Here is a 25191-nt window from a genome sequence, read left to right as displayed (position 1 = left end):
AAAATAGAAAATGACAAATTAGAATCAATAATAGTACTAGGTTGCCCTGATTTTATAAAAAAGAACACAATTTGGAATTTAAATAAATACCCTTACATTTTTTACTCTATCTATTTGATCTTCGCCAGCTGGATACTTTTAGAGAAGATTTCAAAAAAGTTTGCGGAAGGACGGACGACACACTCCGAAAGGTACACTGTACTAACTTTGAGTCACTACTTTTTCGTTTCTTCTAGAATTTTCAATTTTAATATTTAATTTCTTATTCATTTGTATCGGGTCACTATAATACGAACGCCCATAAGGATCATTCCGGATTAAATTTCTATAGTCCCTTCCTGTTTTGTTTAGACTACGTCACTCAAAACCAAGCCTTAATTCTCCTTTTACTGGTATACCATATGCAGCCCCTCTGTCCTTTATTTTTAAAAGCTGCTGGATTACCATTTTATTTTATATATAAAAAAAGTGTTTTGTTGTAGAGATATTTCATATTTATTCATAAATATAGACTGATGGTCATGGTTCATATTTGCAGATCATTTGTCGCCGTTCAATTATTAGGACATTAAGTCTATTTCTTTTTAAATTTAACATTTTGTTCACTCTAACAATTGCAACATCTCGAATTTGAATTTCCGTACAAATGAGAATTCAGAGCTTTTTGGTTGTCACTGCACTTAAAATCCATAAAGAAGAAGGAATAAATTAAAATAATTGAAATGTTTTGAAAAAATATCGTGTGCAAGCAATAAACAGTCTAGACTTAAAAAAAATATAAATAAATTTATTGTTCCAATAAAAATTTCGGGAGCTATCATTATAAATCATTGACTTGCTACAGCAAATAATTATCTACTAGAATACGTAATACCTCGTCAAGATAGAAAACACTCAACTTCCACTGCCGCCTTCTTTTTAGTAGAGGAATCATCAACGAAGCACTTTACTCCATTCAAAGTGCTGAAGATGCAGCTCTTAATAGTGGAATAGTAGTATAGTTTCCAGAAGGTGAGTATTATTCGTATTTATACAATATTTGTCTTAGTTTGTTGTTCTTAATACGATTACCTAAGAAACATGGAGAACATCAGTCAATATTATTATCCAATGCACTGAAATATTGCATTAATGATATTATTGGCATTAAACATGTGAATTCAAATGTTAAAACATATTTTATTTTAGGCTGCGGTATAACTTCACTGATGGAGATAAAACGCGAATTCTCATAAGAATTCATTGACACTTGCCGATTGCTTATGATTAATCGATATATATCTTGCGCAAGGTTTTAACTCAATTTTTACTGGTACCTAACAGGCACTAGTTTATTGACTGATTCTTATTTACTCTATATGGGGGTTGTGTGCTAGAGTAATGTCCATGTTAATGTCTGTTGAATGCGTACTCAGTCTGTTAAGACTAGGATGATTTAGAACTTGATTTATGATTTTAATGCTTGTCTATCATTAGAAACCCTATGTCGCACTCAGATAAGATTTTTTTTTCATTTTGTTTTTTGGTTGCTGCTTCATTGCCATTTTCTCTATAGTTTCCGTAATTTATACTGATACGCTGTAGTTAGTTGAATAGAAAGACTCTAACTATATAAATAACACATAGCCAAGAGGTGATAGAGCAGATTGGTACCCCAGAGAAAACACTGTCAGCCGAAGCGAAGCTAAGTCAAATGACTGTGTGAAGCGCACCTGTATGTGTTGTAGTGTCTGTGCTTGTCATTCTCGCTTTCGGCATTCATCCCTGGCTAGCAGCTTGCTGTGAGAAGGAGAGCCGAGTGCGTAAGTCTTTCCTGCCAGTTACAGCCTCTCATGAAGTAAGACCTATCTGGCCCAGATATTGGATCATCCCCGACCTTACGGCCTCAGGCAGAACCCCAAGGTATCGGATGAGGTTTGGCCCCAAGATGCAAGACATGCTAGGCCCACCGGTGAGTAGATATACCCTGGTACCTGCAAACCAAACTCCAAGCTATTGGTAAATAGCCACACTACCTTGTGGGTGACCATGGAAAGTCAAAGGCTTGTTACAGAAACTAGAAACGCTCCAGCTTGGAGACCTTATGCGACTTCTTGCGCGGAGAGAATTAAGATTAAGGGTTAAGGATGGATAACCTATCGGTGATGTGGTTTGGTTTAAAGAAAGATACCTACCTCGTAGATACTTGGTAAATGAAAAGATTAATTTGTTTCTTATGAATGCATTGGTTTTTACTTCTCCGAGGTCACGAAAATGGTCAAGGACAAATGAAAGAATCAATGTAGAAGTATAAAACCGTTTTGTTTTAGGTTGAGGCCCGTAATGAAATATTCAAAACAGAAATTAATCCCTTTTGCCAAAAAAACACGTTTCTCCATACCTGTATACAAAATTATCAAATGATGGAGAAACGTGAACACACCAAACAAACTAGACAATGTTAATCCTTTTCTATCTCAATGTGTTTTAGCAACTATTGCGAAAATAAGTCAGAATGGTTTTAATTCAATAGTATTAACAACTGATATTATATGACTGTTGACTGGGTTCTTCCTCATGAAACCATATCATTTATTTGGATTGTTGTCAAATCTTGTAACTTTTGCTGATTAATAATAACACATCTATGTAAATATGGATGTTAAAAACTTATCATTACACATATTCGTACCATACAACCAAATATTGCACAAAATACGTAAAAGATCATTAGAGTATCATAATCCAGATTCAATGTCAGAAGATTGAAATTCAAGATCTGAAATATAAATAATCAATTTCGAAATAGGCCATTTCTAATCGCCGACTGTTTCCAATTTAAGATGTGTTTGCTAAGGGAAAGATCGAATAGGAAGGACAAACTGGATCACTGCCTGTACAATAAAATTGATGGAAAACCTATGGAAAGAGCATATTTTGATGGTTTTCGTCTGCGTAAATCTTTATCAATTTCTTTGCGTAAGCACCTATTTTGCAATCCCAGTTTCACCTTAACAACTTTAGCAAAGCAAACGACTAGAGCAATACTAAATATGATCAGTTTAGCTAGACAGAATAACACTGAAAGGTACAATATGTCTCTCTTCGGTTATAAACTATATTTATACAACAAAAACATGCTTTGCGATAGTGAAAATAGAAGTAGCTTTTGTTTTAAGCATTTTAATAATAAAAAATTCAGCTTTTCAACTGTAAACTGTTCATTTCTATGTAGCAATGCTGATGCGACGTAAATAAATCAATCAATGTAGCAACATTCCGCAACATTCCGCAGCGCCTGCATGTAAAGTATATATTTCCCAGTTGATACGATATTCCAGATCTTGCATTTCCTATCAAATTAATGTTGGCACTACAGTTTTAGACTTCAGGTATCTAATTTTGAATTTCGAATTTATAATCTTGAAATATCATTCTGAGCTTTCTTCTCTAATAGGTCAAGTTATATAAAAAGCATGCAAAGTTATGTATTTTAAAAGAGTCCATATCAGTGCAACTGACAACCATTAAGATTTTAAAACATTTTTTTAAGCATTCCAATGTCTAATTTTCATACAAAAATCTTGTGAGTCGCTCCAAGTTAGCAAAGATATCAACTGGTTCCTGTGTCAAAATGCATCATTTTGGCACAGGTAGTGACATTATTTTTTATGTTTCTGTGTCGTTTTCTGAACTCAAATATTTCCATAAAAATATATATGCTTACTCCGTCAACGCGCCAGGTCTCACTCAGTTTATTTTCACTGTCATGTTTATAACTGACTAATGAGATATTTGAGCGTCGATATACTCTCTTTATATTTATTTTCTATATTCGTAAAACTATTTTCTGATAAAATTCGTTGCAACAATAATATTATTATTTGTTATCAAACATACTATGTGATGCCTTATCATCACAAGTGATGTAGGCCACATCTCAACTATTTATAGATACTGAATAATCTCAAAACTGAATTATAGAGTAATTTGATATCTAAAAAAATAAATATTTCCACTGTCATTATAGCAAGAATAGTACATTCCGAATACATTTACTGCTTAACATCGCCCAAGTGGTTATGAATATTCAAACGAATAGAACAAAGTATCGCCCACTTTCTAAAATTAACTGGAAGGAATGTCCTTGTTTCTTCTTAAATCAACTGGAAGGAATGTCCTTGTTTCTTCTAAAATCAACTGGGAGGAATGTCCGTGTTTGCTCTAAATGTAAATATTGGTGCAGAAGAGAAAACGATGATAAACAAAAATCAACTTGATCTCTTTCTATAAAAATGATGCAATCTAATAAAAAGTTTTTAATTTTAAAAGTAACTTTATACACAAAACAAACAAATATCAATATGATGAAGACTTCTTCCCTTTTGCTCAATTTCTATTTCTTGATGGTGATGTTCCGTTGGGACCTAACATGGAGCGTTTATTTCGCTGTCGGTTCGATATTTGCGTTTGCAGTGACGTCTTATATTTCTATTATTTTCATCACTAAAAAAATTTTTACAGCAGGGGATATATATATATATATATATATAAACATGTCTAAATTGAAATATATATATAATTAAATTCAAATAACAATTAAATTTACATATGAAATTTCCGACTCCAAATATCTTTCTTAGACACTATTACATCTATAAAGGACGGTGTCATATCCAGACCTCTACTGTAAACCTACAGATAAACATCAGTACTTTTCTCCCCAAAGCTGTCACCCCAAACACTGTACAAAAAGTATCCCGTACAGTCCAGCTCTCAGAATAAGGAAGATTTGCTCCTCTGAGGAGGCTGTCACTAAACGGTTACAGAAAGTTCGCGGATTTTTGACCAAACGAGGTTATAAAAAATGGGACATAGATAAGGGATTTGCACGTGCCAACAATAACAGCCGCAATGACCTGTAACAGTACAAACAGAAGAGTCGCAGTAAAATATAGTACAGTTAACTGTTGACGGAGAACATTGAGTATATGCGAAAGAATTAAGAAACGCAAAAAAATATAAGTAAATTGAAATGAAAATGGTTTCGACATGCAGTAGATCGTGAGAGAATAGATTTTTTTGCTAAGCGAATAGAATTGGATTATATCAAATTATAATGTAGCGATCATGACTTCCGGTAGTTATTTTAATCGGTTCGTCATGACAAGGATGTTTGACAAGCAACAAGCATTAGCCTGCCAGCTATTAACACCTTCTCTACGCATTCATCAAATACACATGCTGTAATACGTGTCTGGAACGAATTCCAACTTACAATATATGTATAAACTGCATGTCTATAGAATATGCCAAATAGGACAAACACTCAATTTGAAGCAAGCACTCACTAATGCGTTAGAGTAATTTTAAGTACTCTCTTCAAATAATTTAAAACTGCATGTGATATAATAGTCAAGTGCAATTACGTTGGAACGTTGTCCTCGCCATTGATTATGTTTAAAAGAATTGTTTATTCAGCATCGTTTATATCTATTTCCCATAAATACATCGTATTACGTAGAGAGATGCATATGCACTTCTGGAAACTTTTACTGAGATTTCACAAAGATTCTTTGAATTTATAACTACATGCAGAATCTTCTTGTATACATATTGTTTTAAATCAACCTTTAATCTTTCACCAAGGATAGCAAAAGACGGAGTTAGGATAAAACGTTGAAGTTCAGTTCTTGAAATAATAAGCAATCAATGTAGGTTACAGCTAAGAAATTCCAAAAGTCGTTTCTGATTATCCTTGACCCCTGTATCATTTTTCTGATTATCCTTGACCCCTGTATCATTTTTCTGTAATGGAAACTTTTTTTTTGCTTAGAGTTGATTTCTGGATTTTCCCATGTTTTGGTAACCCATTACTTATCTAACACCGATCTTATGGTTTTCAATGTTTTACTGACCCATTACTCATGTATAAGCTTATAAGCTAGGTAAAGGATTTTCATGGTGACCGATTACTTATCTAGTATCAGGTTAAAGGTTTTCTTGGTTTAGTGACCCATTACTTAGCTGTATGACCAAGTTAATAGTTTCCATGGTTAAGTGATTCATTACTTAGATGTATGACCGAGGTTATAGTTTCCATGTTTTAGTGACCCATTACTTAACTGTATGACCGAGGTAATGGTTTCCATGTTTCAGTGACCCATTACTTAGCTGTGTGACCGAGGTAATTGTTTCCATGTTTTAGTGACTCATTACTTAACTGTATGACCGAGGTAATGGTTTCCATGTTTCAGTGACTCATTACTTAGCTGTATGACCGAGGTAATAGTTTCCATGTTTCAGTGACCCACTACTTAGCTGTGTGACCGAGGTAATAGTTTCCATGTTTCAGTGACCCATTACTTAGCTGTATGACCGAGGTAATGGTTTCCATGTTTCAGTGACTCATTACTTAGCTGTATGACCGAAGTAATAGTTTCCATGTTTCAGTGACCCATTACTTAGCTGTATGACCGAGGTAATAGTTTCCATGGTTAAGTGATTCATTACTTAACTGTATGACCGAGGTAATAGTTTCCATGTTTCGGTGACCCATTACTTAGTGTGTGACCGAGGTAATGGTTTCCATGTTTCAGTGACTCATTAATTAGCTGTGTGACCGAGGTAATGGTTTCCATGTCTCAGTGACCCATTACTTAACTGTATGACCGAGGTAATAGTTTCCATGTTTCAGTGACCTATTACTTAGCTGTATGACCGAGGTAATAGTTTCCATGGTTAAGTGATTCATTACTTAACTGTATGACCGAGGTAATGGTTTCCATGTTTTAGTGACCCATTACTTAGCTGTGTGACCGAGGTAATGGTTTCCATGTTTCAGTGACTCATTACTTAGCTGTGTGACCGAGGTAATGGTTTCCATGTTTCAGTGACCCATTACTTAGTGTGTGACCGAGGTAATGGTTTCCATGTTTCAGTGACCCATTACTTAACTGTATGACCGAGGTAATAGTTTCCATGTTTCAGTGACCCATTACTTAGCTGTGTGACCGAGGTAATGGTTTCTTTAGTGACTCATTACTTAGCTGTGTGACCGAGGTAATGGTTTCCATGTTTTAGTGACTCATTTCTTAGCTAAGGGTTAATGGGTTTCCTTGTTTAAGTACCTCATTACTTATTTATTACCGAGTTAATGGGTTTCATGTTTTAGTGACCCATTACTTATTTATTACCTAGGTAAGAGATTTTTATGCAGGTTTATTCCGATAAACTCATATAAGGGTAATGAAAAAATCATTTAGATTAATGTATAAGAGAGGCGGAGATATCATAGAGATATTCAAACTCACAAGTCAAAACAAACTGACGACGCCTTGGCAAAAAAAAAAAAAAAAACAACCTGAAGACAAACAACAGTCTACAAAACACAACATTGATATCTAAAGACTCGAACCCTACCGAGGGTAATCTCAGGTGCTCTGGAAGGGTAAGTAATTCCTGCTTCACATGTTTATTAACATGTAGATAGTTTAGTGTTTACTGTTACTGCTTTTAAAGAGTCAAATTCTAATTTTTTTCAACAAACTTCAAATGTCAAAACTATGTGTCCTGGTGATGGGTGATGCGAGGGCCACAAATCATATTGAAATTTGCTTCGGTCAACGCTTTTACAACCCAATGAAATTATAAAAAGAAACATTGAATTCTTAAATAAAATGCAATAAGGCTATCTGTGACAACGTTTAAATAATGTTTTGAAAAACAAACGATATGCTTGATTGAACTCGTAGTTGCATGGGTGTAGCATAAAAATGTAATTAATAGAATTGGATACTTCTTTTTGTTATTCTATGGTGCTGAAAAAGCCTTGAACATGCTTCTACGCTTCATACAAAATTTGATTCGGTCAACGATTTAAACCCCAATAAAATTACAAAAAGACGCATTCAACTCTATTCAATTCTTAAATAAATAACTAACCAAACGTTCCTGTTGTTGCGAAGTTGTTCCAATAGCAATTTCATCTACGTTTTTGTTTTGGTGTCAAAATTTAATTTTAGCCTCATAATTCAATATGAAATGGTTTAATCCAATGGTATTTATTGCTTAACGTGAGGGTACCCAAAATGGCCGACCTCCAAACGACCCATGATTCGGTAATGAAGAGTACCCAAATTGCATCCATGCTTAAATTCACATCCGTTAAAATCGAATAAATGATGTTTTTTTTTTGTTTTATATCTCCAAATATTTAGAACAATTTGACAATAATCCATGTTTACTATTCATTTTTTAAGAAATGGATGCCTGAGACATTTTTTGATTGCACCGGGCGACGTTTCCGTAGATTTTACATTTTTCACTGAAAATTTGATCTGTTGCTATATACTGTGACTGTTTAAATATAATGTTTAAGTTATGCTGAAAGATGTGCATAATGTCAAATCATTAAAATTTAAATTGTTAAGTCTCAAAGAAAGCTTGCAAGATTGCCGCTTCTGTTTTCATGAATAGGTGCAATTTGGGTACTCGGTGCAATTTGGGTACTGTGGCGTTATATGCTTTTCAGTCACTAGCTTGGTCTACTAACTGTCTTTTGAATGGCAGTTAAAATGTTTGAGTAAACACTGGTTTTGTTGTTTTATCATTGTACTATATCATTATATGAATGACATAATATGATTCAGTACATGACGTTTTTGTACTTAACGAATATGAATCAACAGGAGTATGGTATGAATAAGGAAAGACACTTAACAGCGAAAGAGCATATTGAAAAGTTTAACAATCCCCTACAGAACATTTATGACAAAACGCTGTTAACCAATCACTGCCGATAATGAATCACAGTATTAACAAGTCAGAATCACTTACTAAGAAAGAAAGAATATAAACAAGTGTAAGAATTAGTAACTTTGCATCTGGAGACTGCCAGAAAGCTTTTATTTCACCACGGGCATTTCAAAAATGCAGAGTATTGCCAATGTTATACTTAAGTGGCAGTTTTGAAACTTTAGCATCACCAAATGCCTATAAATAGATATAACACTTTCACACAGAACTTAAATCTAACGTAACGTTAAATACGGCACCAACAGAATTATTTTTGACAAAACTGTCTTAATTGGATGTGTTTGAAACAATACAACAGCAGGCAATTGTGACAAAAGCGTAGTCTAAATTTACTTGAGGACTTCTATACGTGCAAGCTATCAACAGGTACGTTTTTAAGTTTTCATTATTAAAAGCGAATGATCCATAATATTCATACAACTGGGGGTTTAGAATGTCAATAAAAATGTCGGAAATCTGACCTTGCAAAAATCGGTTCCAAATCTCTGACAAAGTTAGCTCAGATGGTTTCGACTGTTCTGTATAGACCCGTTTTGTTTGACGCCCCAAAACCTTCTTGGTATTTGACATTTGACTATATGTTAGTCTTAAGTGTACCGGGTGATGAAGGTCATACAAAGAAAAACACCTGTCAGCACTGAAATCAAAATATGATTCAATTACGCCAATCAAGACCATAATTAGTACTGAGGCATATTTATTCCCCAACTAGATCTTTAGTATTTTTTTTTTATTTTCTCCGAGCTCAATATTTCGGAACAATTTAAAGTCAAACTTAGGAACATCATATCCTAGTTTTACTGACGTTTAGTTATTCCCAAACATTTACAATACATCCATGTTATATTTTGTACCATACATATATAAAGCCTGTGTATGTTATATACTATACATATCATACGCAGTGTGAATGCGACGGTATGTCCGCAACAGATTTCTGTTCCATTTTTCTCAACAACTAAATGTCATAGCTAATTGATATTTGGCACCAAGCTTCGTCTGGTTATGACACACCATGCGACGACTTTTCGAGTCTTATGGTGTTCCACTAACTGTTTGCCGAAAACATGTTTTTTTTAAATATCGTATATTAGTGAGCAATAGCGCACATGACATCTTGTTTTTTGATATATGTAATAAGCAATATATTGTTTCGTGATATAGCCCGGCATTGAACTGTCATTACTTGTTGCATCTTTTATTTTCAATGTGTTATCGACATCAAGATAAGATCTCTCTCAAGCCATTGAAAACAACATGCGGTGAGGTGTAAGCTTTTACTCCGCGTTTAAGGCCTAATTGTGAATGTGCGATGAAGAACAGTAATGAAAGCAATATTTTATTTTATTCGGGTTTTAACAAGTGTGTGTAAGTATTTTATTGTCCTGGATTAATGGACTATATCACTTCGTCTCGAAATGAAAAAAAAAACACTCTGTTGACTGACAATTATATTTATTATTTTTTGAATCCTTTCCTCTACAATTCTGCTAAATTAAAATATTTCCTAATTTGGGAATCATGCAACACCTTTCATGTTTGAAACTTTCAATATCTTTTTGGAACATCGAGTCAACTTTGTGGGTGCAATAATTCATATTATTCGAATAGATTTATTATACCCACTAATGACAAACAGGTCTTTCAAAGTAGCTGTCAAGCCTTTGATAATATTTCTTTATTTTATAATTGGGAATAATTAAACCAGAATTGTGGATTTTCAGAATTCAATCAAGATCATGGGCTTTGGTTAGTTGACAAGTAATTTTCAGCTTATTAACAGGTTATGTAAAACCGTTGCACCTATTTGACTGGATGATGATTTGATGCATTATGTCTGTTTGATCATCTTTACGATATATATGTGATGAATTAGTCTATCACAAGAACACGGTGTCTACATGTATAATTAAAACACCCGTATATATTTTTAAGTTGAGAGCATTGTACGAATATCTAAATAGAAGTCCTTTATGATAACAGTGAATATGGTTCAAAACCAGAATCAAAGAAAGCTGATACATATCACAAAGGATTAAACGTAAAGCGAATTTTAATTAGGTTATTCTTAATTTTTCAGTAAATAAAATTAAAAAAAAAACGAAAAGGGCCAATCTATACAATAGTTATATTGAAATAATATCGTTGTGATCGTCAAAATCTTGCGTTTTGTGCCAATTAGCTGAAACCGTTAAACATGCAAATATAAATCCTCTTAGATGCTTTAAGAGTATGAAATACATCAAATTATAAACAAATACTAAAAGATTTTTTGTTGCTAGGATTTATTTCAATGAAGATAATGTATAAATTGTATTCATATTATATAATTTTCAGTAAAATTTTCCACATATATAAAAACACGGAGACGTGGAATGATTGCCAATAAGATAATTATCCCCCCTGAGACCAAATAACGTGGGTGTAAGGTAGTATCAGCCATCGTAAGGCCTTCAACAATGAGCAAAACCAATACTGTATGGTAAATGTCACTATAATATGAAATGCTATACTTACTTGCAGGAAAACATATACAAAATCTATCTTTTTATCAGAAAACCAAGGACTTTACTGTAAAAAGATAATGCGTTGTGGTCCTCTAAGATACGCACAAGTTATACAATTGGCTGAACCTTCGGAAGCAATTAGATTGACGAACGAATGGAAGAATTATGAGCGGAATTTATACTTTCGCCGAACCTTCGACAGCAGTTATATCGACGAACGAATGGATGTATAATGATGACCGCTATAGGTTGCACTTGTGTAAAATAGACAATGCAGTGGAAACGAACGAAATATCTATGAACATAAATTAAGCACAACTATGTATCTTCCCAAAAGAGACCGTCCGACTTAGAGCATTAAGTTGTTACTTAGGACGTTAAAGACCCCAAATAAACACAAAACATGCGTGGTTTGTGAACCAACTATGTTTACAAAATGTCACTAATATATAATAGCTACCCCAAGTGAACATTTTTACATGGATTTTATAAGAAACATACAAGACCTATAATGGTTTACTTTTATAAATTTTGACTTGGATGGAGAGTTGTTTCATTGGCACTCATACCACATCTTCTTATATCTAAGAACAGCTTCTACAGATTACCCTCCATATCATGTTTACAAAAGGGTTCCGAGTCACATCAGTAATACAATCTTTATTTTTGATTTTTCTGTCGTTGAATAAAGACTTTCTATACTATAATCATTGCATAACTTCAATACTTTTGTTGGCATTGAAATAGTCTGCAAATTACCGCATTCTTAGCTTAGCAATAACAAAATGCAAAGCGCAGCATGGAATAATCTGTTAGATATAGATATATTTTTACAGATATGTAAAGTATTTAGATTTTCGTAAGATTGGAGTGGTATAATAGACACTTTCCTTGACTTACAAACTGTTATAGGTTAAGTAAACAGAGATCAAGCTATTATTATCTTTCATTGCGTGTTGGTGTTGATATATGTCTGTCAGAGCTGTATCGTTCTATTGATAACACCGTGTATCATAAAGATTTATATCAAGCATAGAAATTAACGCAAAATACTAAATAGGTATGAACAAAATGTCTGCCAAGAAATCAGTTTAAAATTTAGAAATAAATTGACCTGTCTTATGGTTTTTATGAGATATAAAACAGTATAAATTTGTTCCATTTATAATAACACCGTTCATGTCTAGTTGATCTGCAACAGTTTTACTCTGAATCGAAGCACTTTGCATTTTCAATTAAATTTATGTGAAATATGTTGAAAGTTTAGATGTTTTAATTTTTCCGAGGCACTGGGTGGATTGTACAATTTGGGACACCACTAGCAGAGGTATCGACCAAATGGACAGTAATGTAGTTTTATTCTCAATTTGTAAAGTTTTGTAAAAGTTAGTAATTTATGCTGTTTTATGCAAATGTGTACTAAAAAACAAACCAGGAGTATATGCAACAAAATATTTAGAAAGCGTGTGTACCAAGAATAGAATATGACAGTCGATCAGTCCAAAATTTGATTTATAAAACCATAATGTTAGTAAATATGTTATTCCCTCTTCAGTAGCGTATAAAACATATTAATAAAATTTTCTCTTTCACAACGTATTTATTTTTACTTCAAAAATTAAAAAAAAAAACATCGAATCTGTAACATATGTAAAGCCTGTTTTATTGAATTTGCAACTTGTAATTACACTTCATATGAATTTAATTGAACTGATTTGAATTAAAATTAGGGTTATTTCAAGAACCAAGGCATTAAAACCGTAAATATAGAAAACTTATCAACCTAAATTTAACGTATCAGTCAACAGATACATGAACAGTGTATATATTGCCAGTTCATTTTAACGAATTAGAAAAAAAAGTTGTATACAAATAGCTTGTACCTATGTCTGAAAATAGACTGTGTTTATAAATTTTATAATTATTTAATTTTCATTTTACTTGGGAATTCCGTTGTTAATTTGCCACGTGTGAAATGTGCACTTCTTTGTGGTTATAATGAAATTACATTTGAATTTTAAGCATAGCATTACGCACACAGTTAATTTTTAATTAGTTAACTAATATATAATAAACATTCATTTATATGCTCTGCTTACACGAAATAACAAACCCCACTGGCATACGAAATTTGGGTTACTTACATAATTTATTTTCATAACTAAATAGCTATATTGTAATGAAATCGGTTAGGACCACAGTGATGAAAGTATGTCATAATAACGAAATAGCTATGTTGTAATGCCGACATCATGTGTCATAATTACGACATAATAGTACATATCGTCCAATCTCTTTACCTTAATGTTTAGAATTAATCAAGCACATTAAACTGTTTTCTTTTTATCCATATTCAGAAAGCCCCTTGACGACAATGAACATTACGCGCTTATTTTGTTGAACGTCACTGATAAGTCTTTTGTATACTGGTATTATCCCTACCTGATATCTTGTATTGTCCTTACCTGATATCTTGTATAATCCCTACCTGAAATCTTGTATTGAATCTACCCGATATTATCAGATTATTACATGGCATTTTTCATAGCTCGGTTGATATTGAACCTTGGGCTGATAATACATCTGATATGAAAAATGACATGTTATGATCTTTTTATCATATGCTTCAAAAATGGAGAAACATAACAGTTTAATATATGGATCATTTTAAGTGGTTCTCAAGTAGAAGTTCAAAAAAAGAAAAAGTTTACGGACGACGGACGCCAAATGTAATACATCCGATATGAAATATTTCTATCATATGCCTCAACAGAGGAGAAAAACAACAGTATATAAATAACACATACATGTAGCTGAGAGGGTGATAGATTTTCGAGGGGTAACAATCTGCTCTATTAACCTCTCAGATATGTGTTATTTAATTTATTATACTGAATGTTCTGTTATTACTGTCTATCAAATTTCAAATTCAAAGTAATAAACTATGTCGGCTTGTACATAACAATCATCCGTATTTATTAAAGCGCACACTTGAGCAAGCGTCTCCATGAAGGGTAATAGAATATTTGCCATGGGAAAGAGTAAATTGTCTCCCTCGTATTAACCAATCAAAATCTGGCATTTTGACATGAAGTATAAAAATATAATATATTTTTATGTTGACGATAAAAAAATCAACAAACATAATGAACACTGTTTGGAAAAGTCAACATTTGTAAAGGAACTTGCTAAATTATGCTTCCTGGAAACTTTGAAAAATGCATTTATTATATCACTTTTTTTGCATTTTACATAATATATTTTCCTGTTTCCTAATATTTGTTTTGTACCATACTTTGTAATGTTTTTCACTGAAAACGTACCATTGGGGTGTATTTTTCTGAATTTGCCGAGTAACGTCGGAATGCAATGCGATAACGTTACGGAAAGGCATGCGATAATAGCCGGACGCAGTTGATAAATTTTTCATATCAGCCCGGTAAGCACCATTTCGGAAAATATGGAATTCACGTAAATTTAATGCTATTATCATACTGTAAAAATTATAAGTTATTTACTATAAGTATATGATAACTTGTATTATCCCTATCTGATATCTTGTATTGTCCCTATCTGATATCTTGTACGTATTGTCCCTATCAGATATCTTATATTGCCCCACCTGATTTCTTGAATTGTCTCTACCTGATTGCTCGAGTTGATATCAAACGATAACCAATTCTCACTATAGTTATCCCTACCTGATATATTGTATTATCCTGACCAAAATATGATTACATTTTATTATATTCAACAACTAACATTTGTATCCAAATTTTCTGTCAATTCAGATTGTTCTGTTCACTTTTACAGCTAACACAAATGATTTACTGTTGATTTAGCTCTAAAAAGTTTTAAACTTATTGCATCATGTATAATGATCTGCCGTGTAACAAAATTTTGCATTGCGTGTGTTATTTGGGTTCCTTGAATGCCTACACCTTTTGACCTGCCGACAAAATACAGGGAAACGAATGTAGGCATTCAAGGAGTAGTGTCTTATTAAAATTAAGTGTAGTCAAAACAAACAGGAATTATAATCTGTGCAGGTAAGATGAGATTCCCAATTGAAATTTCAGGTGATATTCTTATTTTCTTGTTTGTTTGCATTAAATTAATGTTTTGTATTTTTGTTCTGTATGTTTGAAATGAATTTTTTTAAGGAATTATAAAAACACTCTTCTTTGACAGCTTAGTAAATGTTAACGAAAGATAACTAAAATAAGGAATATACATTTATTCGTGTTCAATTGATCAAGAATATAGGTAATATTCAAGATAAGAAAAAGGCACAAAAATATCAAAGCACTTATCACAATCACAAATAAATAAAGCAAACATGTCTTTGAAATTTACAACATGAATAGTCACATAGTGCCATCACAAGTATACACTAGTATTTGTCAATTTAGTTCAAACGAAGGAAGTATGTAACAGCATTTACAAACTGAACTGTCGAATTTCCGAAATCTGTAGGTTCTGGTGTCGGATCTTTAGGTTGGAGAGTCTGTCTTTAATTTCCCTGTATTTTCCCTTATTGGTTTGCTCATGATACATTAAATATTTCTATAAATAAAAATTTAAAATCTAAATGATTTTTGTTTATAAATGTACTATTTTAGTCTTAGATGCATGATTTTTGTTATTAGTTGTTATTGGCATTGAACTAGCTCTCAGTAACTGCGAGTACTCTCAGATCTGTACTTAGTGTCTTTTTGTTGTGGGGATGTATAAGTACCCCGCCACGTCCACTCTTTGTTTTTGTTAGCTGTATTCCTGCTTTGTATGCATCTGATGAGTTAAGCCCTTTTCACCTGATTTTTATAGTTTGTTCTTATGTTGTACTGTCACACCAAAGTCCCAGACTAGGGGAGGGTTGGCGCCTTCAAGCTAGTCTAACCCCGCCATATTCTGTATGTGCCTGTCCCAAGTCAGGACCCTGTAATTCAGTGGTTGTCGTTTGTTGCTGTATATCATATTTGTTTTTCGTTCATTATTTTGTACATAAATCAGGCCGTTAGTTTTCTCGTTTAAATTGTTTTACATTTGTCATTTCAGGGCCTTTTATAGCTGACTATATGGTATAGGTTTTATTCATTGTTGAAGGCCGTACAATGACCTATAGTTGTTAATTTCTGTGTCATTTGGTCTCTTGTGGAGAGTTGTTTCATTGGCAATCATACCACATCTTCTTATTTGTATATTTAAACAGTCATTCTTTCATTTATTGTTTCAATTATAATTTCTTACTTTGAATTTTGATACCATTTTTCTTATTATTAATCTTTAACTTAAAAATTAATATTATTATTCCATTTCATTGAAGTTATATTTTTATCTAAAAAAAATGATATTTTTAAGGTGAAAAATAATTTTTATCTTTTAACTTCTCTTTTCCTAATTATTAAATTTTGTTCTAAAACAACACCAATTTATTAAAACAACATCTATTAAATTTTTTTGTGGGCATTCGAGGAATAGATTTTGTATAAAATGTATGCATTCCAGGAAGACATCGTTATTTGTTTGTGAACATAACAATTTTTTTTTTACTCAGTCTATTTTAGAATATAGTTTATAAACAGATATATCTGTAATAATGATTCAGAGGTAAATCACTTTGGAAAATTAAAACATAAGAAAGTCATTTGGTCTCTGGAGGAAAGTTGCTTCATTTTACAATCAAACCACATCTTTTTATTTTATGTTTAATTTTAGAAGAGTATAATCCGATTCTCGTGTACATAATATAAGGAACAATAATTATTTTTGTGTGTGCAAATGTTTATCATTGAATTAAGCATCTTTTTCTTTATTACAGGACAACCACCATAAATGGATTCGATATACTTTTATACCTTATTTATGGTAATGTCAATTTCATCTACCCTACAATTTGGTTCGTTTCCTGCCATACAAACCGACTTGGAAAGATTTAAAAAGCTTGCAGCTATAAAAGTGAGAATTCTAAACAAGATTGGATTAAACGATCGACCATTCGTCGGGAAACCTATAGCTTCAGGCCATGTGACTGGAAAATTATTCGGTCGTCGTCCTATTAAAAAAGATGTAAATCACGTGAATAAACCAAAAGGCGAATACTATGCGGAAATACAAGAAGTAGTTAGTCATTCGCAAATTCCAGGTATATATAAATAAAGAGAGGCGAAAGATACTAAAGAGACATTCAAGCTCATAAGTCGAAAAAAAAATGACAATGCCATGGCTAAAAAAGAAAAAAAAAATGACCAACATACAAACAACAGTACACAAAACACAACATAGGAAACTAAAGACTGATTAACACGAACCCAACCAAAAACTAGGGGGATCTCATATGTTCCGGAAGGTAAGCAGATCCTGCTCCACATGTGGCTCCCGTCGTGTTGCTCATGTGAATTTAACAGTTACCAATGAATAGTTTTACAAAAACGTGGTATCAGATCTTTTAGCAGATGGTTAGACACTAGGGGTATCATATATATACATCTTGGAATTCATTTGTGTGTAGTCTATAAAAATAATCATTGCAATTGGCTAACATATTTCAAAGAAATCTTTATAATTACAATAAATGAAGCAAGATAAAAAAGAGGGACGAAAGATACCAGAGGGACAGTCAAACTCATAGATCGAAAACAAACTGACAACGCCATGGCCAAAAATAAAAAGACAAATAGACAAATAACAGTACAGATGACACAACATAGAAAACTAAAGACTAAGCTACACGAACCCCACCAAAAACTGGGGGTGATCTCAGGTGCTCCGGAAGGGTAAGCAGATCCTGCTCCACATGTGGCACCCGTCGTGTTGCTTATGTTATTACAAATCCGGTAAATAGTCTAATTCGGTAGGTCACATTCGTGAAAAGGGAAGGGTATTGTAGTAACGACATAAGGAACATATCCGATATCATCTGTGAAACGGTTATTCCATAACGGTCAACCAACTCGTGATGGCGTCCGTAAAATTTACGAAGGGATGATTTCAACTTCACCATTTGGAACTCTTGGTTTAATAGCTTCCTTGTGAGCAGCAATCCTCTATCAAGGAAATCATGATAGGAAATACAAGACCGGGATATATCGTATCAATTAGGAGATTTATACTTCGTATGCAGGCGCTGCTTGAATGTTGCTACATAGAAATGGAAAGTTCACAATTGGGAAGCTGAAATCATCTCTTTTGTCGTAAAGTTTTGTTTTCAACCGACCCTCATTGTCAATTCCTAGATGTATGTCAAGATATGAGGCAGACTTAACTGTATCTGTAGTATCCTTTATCTCTATTTCGATGGGATAGATTCGTTCAACATAGTCACCACATTTTGTATTATTTAGTGAGAGAACATCATCTATATAGCGGAACGTAAAGTTAAAGGATATTGCTAACTTCTTTTCTTTCTTCCTAAGAAGTTCCTGTATGAAGTCAGCCTCATAATAATAAAGAAACAAGTCGACAAGAAGAGGGGCACAATTGGTTCCCATTGGAATTCCGACAGTCTGTTGAAAAACACGTCCTCCAAACGTAACAAATATGTTGTCAATCAAGAAATCAAGCATCTTGATAATGTCCGTTTCAGAGAATTTTTTGTTTGAATCAGAGTGGTTCTTTACAAAGTAGGATTTATCCCTCCCCAAGACAAGATACTTGTATCTACGTTCGCCATTCTTTTTAATGAAACAAAGTAATACCAACTCTTTCAATTTGTCTTTAAGTTTGGAATGGGGAATACTTGTGTAAAGTGTAGAAAAATCAAATGTTTTAATACTATTGCAAGATCAGAGAGTCTTAGATTGTATGTACTCTAAAAGATCTTTGGAATTTTTTAGTATCCACATCTGATACACGCCACCTCTAGAATAGGCAGTTTCACAATAACTTTGGAGCCCGTCAATGATAAGCGTACAAAAAAATGGACAAATATATTGGATCTTATAATAACGAATGTATCACTAAACTTGTTTAACTAATGATATACTTTATGTTTCATTATTTCTATAGAGAACATGAGTGACGTTAATGTTGTACTGTTCAAGGTCGTACAAGACAATCAAGGACGTCAGCTAGAAGTGACCAGTGCTGACCTACTGGTTAAAATCAAATATAAACGGAAGAAGAAAGGAAGCAATGGAAGACGTAAAAGATTGAAAGTCAGAACTATATTTTTAAAGCTGTCGACTTTAGATACCGAGGGTAAACCTAATACAGTCGTGGCTTCCGTTACAACAAAAATTAAGAGAACAAAATGGCTGAAAGTGGCCGTACCATCAAAGGTTATAGAAAATGCAATGAAAAGAGACGATCAAAATTTATACTTACATTTAAATTGTGATGGTTGTGATCATAGAGCTCAACTTATTTTAATTAATGGTGGTAGGAATAAAAAGAAAAGGAAAAATCGCAAGAAATCGAAAAAGACCAGGGATAAAATGAGAGACCTAAAAATCAGACGACCTCGTCGAAAGCGGAGATTAAATCGTACAAGACCTTTTCTTATTTTACATACCAAAGTGAAAACTTATATTCGTTCAAAGAGAGAGACATCAGCATGTGCAAATAACTCGGCATGTTGCATGGACAATTTATTGGTTGATTTCAAAACTATTGGGTGGTCTGACTGGATTATTGCACCAAAATCATTCGAAACGGGCGTGTGTGAAGGCACATGCACAACAAACAATTCATGTACCGAAACAAAAAGTACACATTTAAGGATAGTATATTATGATACTAATGGCAATATAATTTTTACATCTCTCCCTAATATGATTGTAACTGAATGTGGCTGTTTAAGTGGAAAATGAGACATTGAAAGTGCTAAAATCTTTTATTCTTTTATTGTTTATGAAATATAGAAGGTTTTAGTTATTATAGATAGATTATTCCACAGAATTACACTTGTTTGTGACACCAAAGCAAACACCATTCCAAAGAATGTAAACTAGAATAAATCTGACAATAAATCTGACAATATAGATTAGTATTTTTATGGTTTCTTAAAGTGGCCCAAACCAATTGTCCGGATGCTCTTCGTTTGAATAGTATTTTTTTTTTCTCTCAAAAACTGACAAGTATTTATATATTTTTTCGAAACTGACAAATGTTTATTGTTTTTCTGAAACTGACAATATAAAAAAAAAGGAGATGGGGTATGATTGCCAATGAGACAATTAGAGACCAAAATGACGTAGATGTTCACAACTATTGGTCACCGTATGGCCTTCAACAATGAGCAAAACCCATACCGCATAGTAAGTTATAAAGGTCCCAGATATTAATGTAAAACAATTCAAACGAGAAAACTAACGGCCTGATTTAAGTACAAAACAATAACGAAAAACAAATATGATCAACAACAACAAACAATAACCACCGAGTTACAGGCTAATGATTTGAGACATGTAGGCACATACAGAACGTGGTGCGGTTAAACTAGTTAGATGGCGCCAAACCCTCCCCCTAACCTGGGACAGTGGTGTAACAGGAAAACATAAGAACACATTATAATCAGTTGAAAAGGCCTTAACTCATCAGTTCTAAACAAATACAAAAAACGAACAAAAACACAAAAGACACAAAGTACAGATCTGACAGTACTTGCAGTTACCGAAAGCTAGTTCGAAGCCAATAAAAACTAATAAAAATCATGTATCTAAGGCTTAAATATTACTCTGTACACATCCAATAGATTTAGTGTAAAGACATCATTAACAGTCAGAGAAAAACATGACCAAAATATAGGCATCGAAAAATTGTAGGACCGCGAATGTACATACGAGTATAACATTAATATTTAGGTGCACTGATATTTTTTTGTCAAAAAATCAAATCTATTAAAGCTGATCAATAAAATAGGCTTGATTGATTTAAAATTAAATGATTATACAAAAAGACATACTGGCATCAGATTTAAGTAAATTGATAAAACAAACATACACTTGAAAAGATAGATAAAGAAGACACAATGGAACCAGACTTGAGTAGACTAATAAGACAGGCATAATGGCATCATACTTGAGTACATTGATAAAACAGACATAATGGCGTTAGACTTGTGTAGAGTAATAAAACAGACATAATGGCATCATACTTGAGTAGAATGATAAAACAGATATAATGGCATCAGACTTGAGTAGACTAATAAGACAGGAATAATGGCATCATACTTGAGTACATTGATAAAACAGACATAATGGCGTTAGACTTGTGTAGAGTAATAAAACAGACATAATGGCATCATACTTGAGTAGAATGATAAAACAGACATAATGGCACCAGACTTGAGTAGAATGATAAAACAGACATAATGGCATCAGACTTGAGTAGACTAATAAGACAGGCATAATGGCATCATACTTGAGTACATTGATAAAACAGACATAATGGCGTTAGACTTGTGTAGAATGATAACACAGACATAATGGCATCAGACTAGAGAAGATTGATAAAACAGACATAACGGCATCAGATTTAAGTAGATTGCTAAAACAGACACAATGGCATCAGACTTGAGAAGATTCATAAAACAGACATAATGGCATCAGACTTGAGTAGATTGATAAAAATATATAATGGCATCAGACTTGAGTAGAATTATAAAACAGACATAATGGCATCAGACTTAAGAAGATTGATAAAACAGACATACTGGCGTCAAATTAAAAAAGATTGATAAAACAGACATAATGGCATCAGACTTAAGAAGATTCATAAAATAGACACAATGGCGTTAGACTTGAGTAGTTTGATAAAACAGACACAATGGCATTAAACTTGAGTAGATTGATAAAACAGACATAATGGCACCAGATTTGAGAAGATTGATAAAACAGACATAATGGTATCAGACTTGAGAAGATTGATAAAACAAACGTAATGTCATCAGACTTGAGTAGATTAATAAAACAGATATAATGGCATCATACTTAAGTAGATTGATAAAACAGACACAATGTCATCAAACTTGAGAAGATTGATAAAATTATTTAATGGCATCAGACTTGAGTAGGTTGATAAAACAGACATAATGGCATCAGACTTAAGTAGATTGACAAAACAGACATCATGGCATCAGACTTGAGTAGATTGATAAAACAGACATAATGGCACCAGAGTTGAGTAGATTGATAATACAGACATAATGGCATCAGACTTGAGACGATTGATTAAAAAGAAATAATGACATCAGAATTGAGTAAATTGATAATACAGACATAATGGCACCAAACTTGAGTAGATAAATAAAATAGACACAATGGCGTGAGACTTGAGTAGTTTGATAAAACAGACACAATGGCATTAGACTTGAGTAGATTGATTAAACAGACATAACGGCACAAGATTTGAGAAGATTGATTAAACAGACATAAGTCTGATGTCACTATGTCTGTGTGTCTTTTTTAATTTTCAGTGTGTAATTTTGAATTCTCAGTGTGTGTTTACGTTTTTTAATCTGAATGTGTGTGTTTTTTTTAATATCAGTGTGTAAATTGTTCGAAAAATGGCTTAAACATAGTTTTGACGAGAACGACTTGCCATACTATTTCCTGTATTCTAAAACATCAACCTTTGAGCATTAAAGTGTGTTTTTCTAGAATCTTATTAAACATCGCCACAACTTATTTCCTTTCAATAATTGGGAAAGATTTGTTTAGAAAAAGAGTATGGCCAACTTTTTTAAACTCAGGTGTTTTTTTTTTTGCCAATGAGAAATGATTGTACTTAAAATTTCAGAGACAAGTTTAGTTTTAACGCAATGATAAAGGCCCAAGTTTTTGGCAGCCTCAGCAACCTTTATATTCATAGCACACGTTTTTGGTTTATTGTACCTCAGAATCTCAGGTTGTACAAACAGTTTTCAAAACAGTTGTACGAACAAAAACAGGTAATGTTTCTAATTTTCTGACTTCAAAGATAAAATAATAAATACCAACTGTTAGATTGTTTATAATTGCTTGCATAATTTGACATACATCAAAGGGGAGAATGATACATATGAGCAGTGATGATAGAAATTCGCATTCCGTTTTCTGTCAATGGCATGCCAACCATTCATTCATGTTAGAACGACCTATTTAGGTAATTTGTTGTCATACATTTCATTCAAACGTGTATTTACACACGTTCCTTTAGTTCCCACTGATACGATGCTTTAATGTTTTCCACACATTGACAAGTTCATTCAATTGTGTATTTACACACGTTCTTTTAGTTCCCACTGATACGGTGCTATAATGTTTTCCACACATTGACAAGTAAGGGGACGACCATTTGATATTCTGGAGGGGGGGGGGGGGGGGGGGGGGCAGGAGGAATTTGAAAATAAATAACTCAGCCTTGATAATAACAAAAATGAATGGTTTGTTCTGTGGTAGTTTGAAAATAAATAACCTGACCTACAATGTATTGAAAATAAATAACTCGGCATGTCTTTTAAGCCATTTTATAAATGCTATTCTAAAGTAAGAAATGGCACCAGATTCTTCCAAAATTCGTCTTTTTTCATATTTTTTTCGGGAAAAACTTACCAATTCTTTTTATAATACATTGTATAAATATTAATGTACTTGAAATGTCTGAAAATGGGTTTCATTTATTAATAACTAGATGTATATTATCTTAGGAACATTTACCTCACTTTCATAACAGGGCTGTATAAACTAAATTGAGGCAAATGCCTTAGGTAGGAAATTTCAAAAAACAAAAGCTTGTCTTCATATCAATTTGTTTTTACTTCGAACGCCTTGCAAGAAGCAAGTTCTGTTATACCCTCTGACATAGCCCCCGTTTTTCGGGATCCATATTTCTCATTTAATTTTAGTTTTCAGTGTTACTTGTCTATAATATTGTTTGTTGTTTTATCTTTTCCAGGGTTTGTCTTTTGTTCATTGATTGTCCTTCTTTAATCACTTAGTGTTACATTCCATTTGTAATTTAGTAATTCTTTTTAAACTTGAGTTTTATTTTATTTAAGGACTTTTTATCTAATTTTACAAACTACATGTATTTCAAATTGTATCTCAGTTAGGAAGTTAATCAAGTTGTAATTGAAATGTGTTATAAAAATTTACTTGACATTGTTATAGCAATTATAATCGGCCCCTCTTAACTTAATTTGAGAAAAAAAAAAAACCACCCTTAAAAAACTAAAAGTCTTACACTGAATCTATATATTTTGCTGTGAGACCAAAATATTGTTGAAAAAATAATTAACAGAACTTTGCGTTTCAGATAACGAAAGGATCTGGGAAACGCAGAGAAAGCAAGATTTTTCATCATTTTTCTATATCTTTTTGGGGCATTCATCGGCCCCCAAAACCTTCGACGATTTTTTTGCCTCGCTCCGCTCGGCAAATATGTTTGACATTACTTTTAAAAGAGGCTTAGTTACTCCCCCACTTTAATACCTTGTACGTATGCAATGAATGCAGATTGGAATTTAGAAGATTCACTTCCAGAGGATGATGATTAATTCTGATTTAATGGTACATAATAATTTGACTATACATGTATTATCTATTTAGGAATAAAAAAAAATAGTTTAAAAATTGTGTTTTCAAATATTATAAATATAGTTTTGAAAATAAATAATCAGTCCCTTGTTTTAATGAAAATGAAAAATCATGCTTCAACAGTGCAGAAAATAGATAATCTCTTCTTCTAGTTCACAAAAATAAATAACCAATCCAAAACAAATCCTCCTGGCCCCCACCAGAATATCAAATGGTCGTCCCCTAATGTCATTGCAATGTTGAATGTTTTTTTTTATCAGTCATTAATCCCTTCTCTGAATTGGTTTTTTCCGTAGATAAGTGTCCATAACAGTTGCGAACTAAAGTTTTAAATTTTTTTGAGGGACATTTTTTCAACATTTACTTTACTT

The 25191-nt window shown here is 32.8% G+C and overlaps 1 protein-coding gene across 2 annotated transcripts; it reads left to right on the top strand.

Annotated features, from left to right (window-relative positions):
• Positions 1-892: 892 nt before the first annotated feature.
• Positions 893-20284, top strand: LOC127730946 (inhibin beta B chain-like). 2 transcript variants are annotated; one of them, XM_052239579.1, is made up of 3 exons: positions 893-1011; positions 17125-17448; positions 19311-20284. In XM_052239579.1, the coding sequence occupies exons 2-3, from the start codon at positions 17139-17141 to the stop codon at positions 20111-20113; spliced, it is 1113 nt and encodes a 370-aa protein (XP_052095539.1). In that variant the 5' UTR covers positions 893-1011; positions 17125-17138; the 3' UTR covers positions 20114-20284. The 2 variants fall into 2 exon arrangements, with proteins under 2 accessions (XP_052095539.1, XP_052095540.1); XM_052239580.1 differs by lacking the exon at positions 893-1011 and adding an exon at positions 8806-9162.
• Positions 20285-25191: the final 4907 nt, after the last annotated feature.

The sequence above is a fragment of the Mytilus californianus genome, unplaced genomic scaffold, assembly GCF_021869535.1.
Source record: "Mytilus californianus isolate M0D057914Y unplaced genomic scaffold, xbMytCali1.0.p SCAF_2, whole genome shotgun sequence".
Lineage (NCBI taxonomy): Eukaryota > Metazoa > Mollusca > Bivalvia > Mytilida > Mytilidae > Mytilus > Mytilus californianus.
Note: the sequence above shows the minus strand (reverse complement) of the source record. Positions and strands in the feature narration are given on the sequence as shown.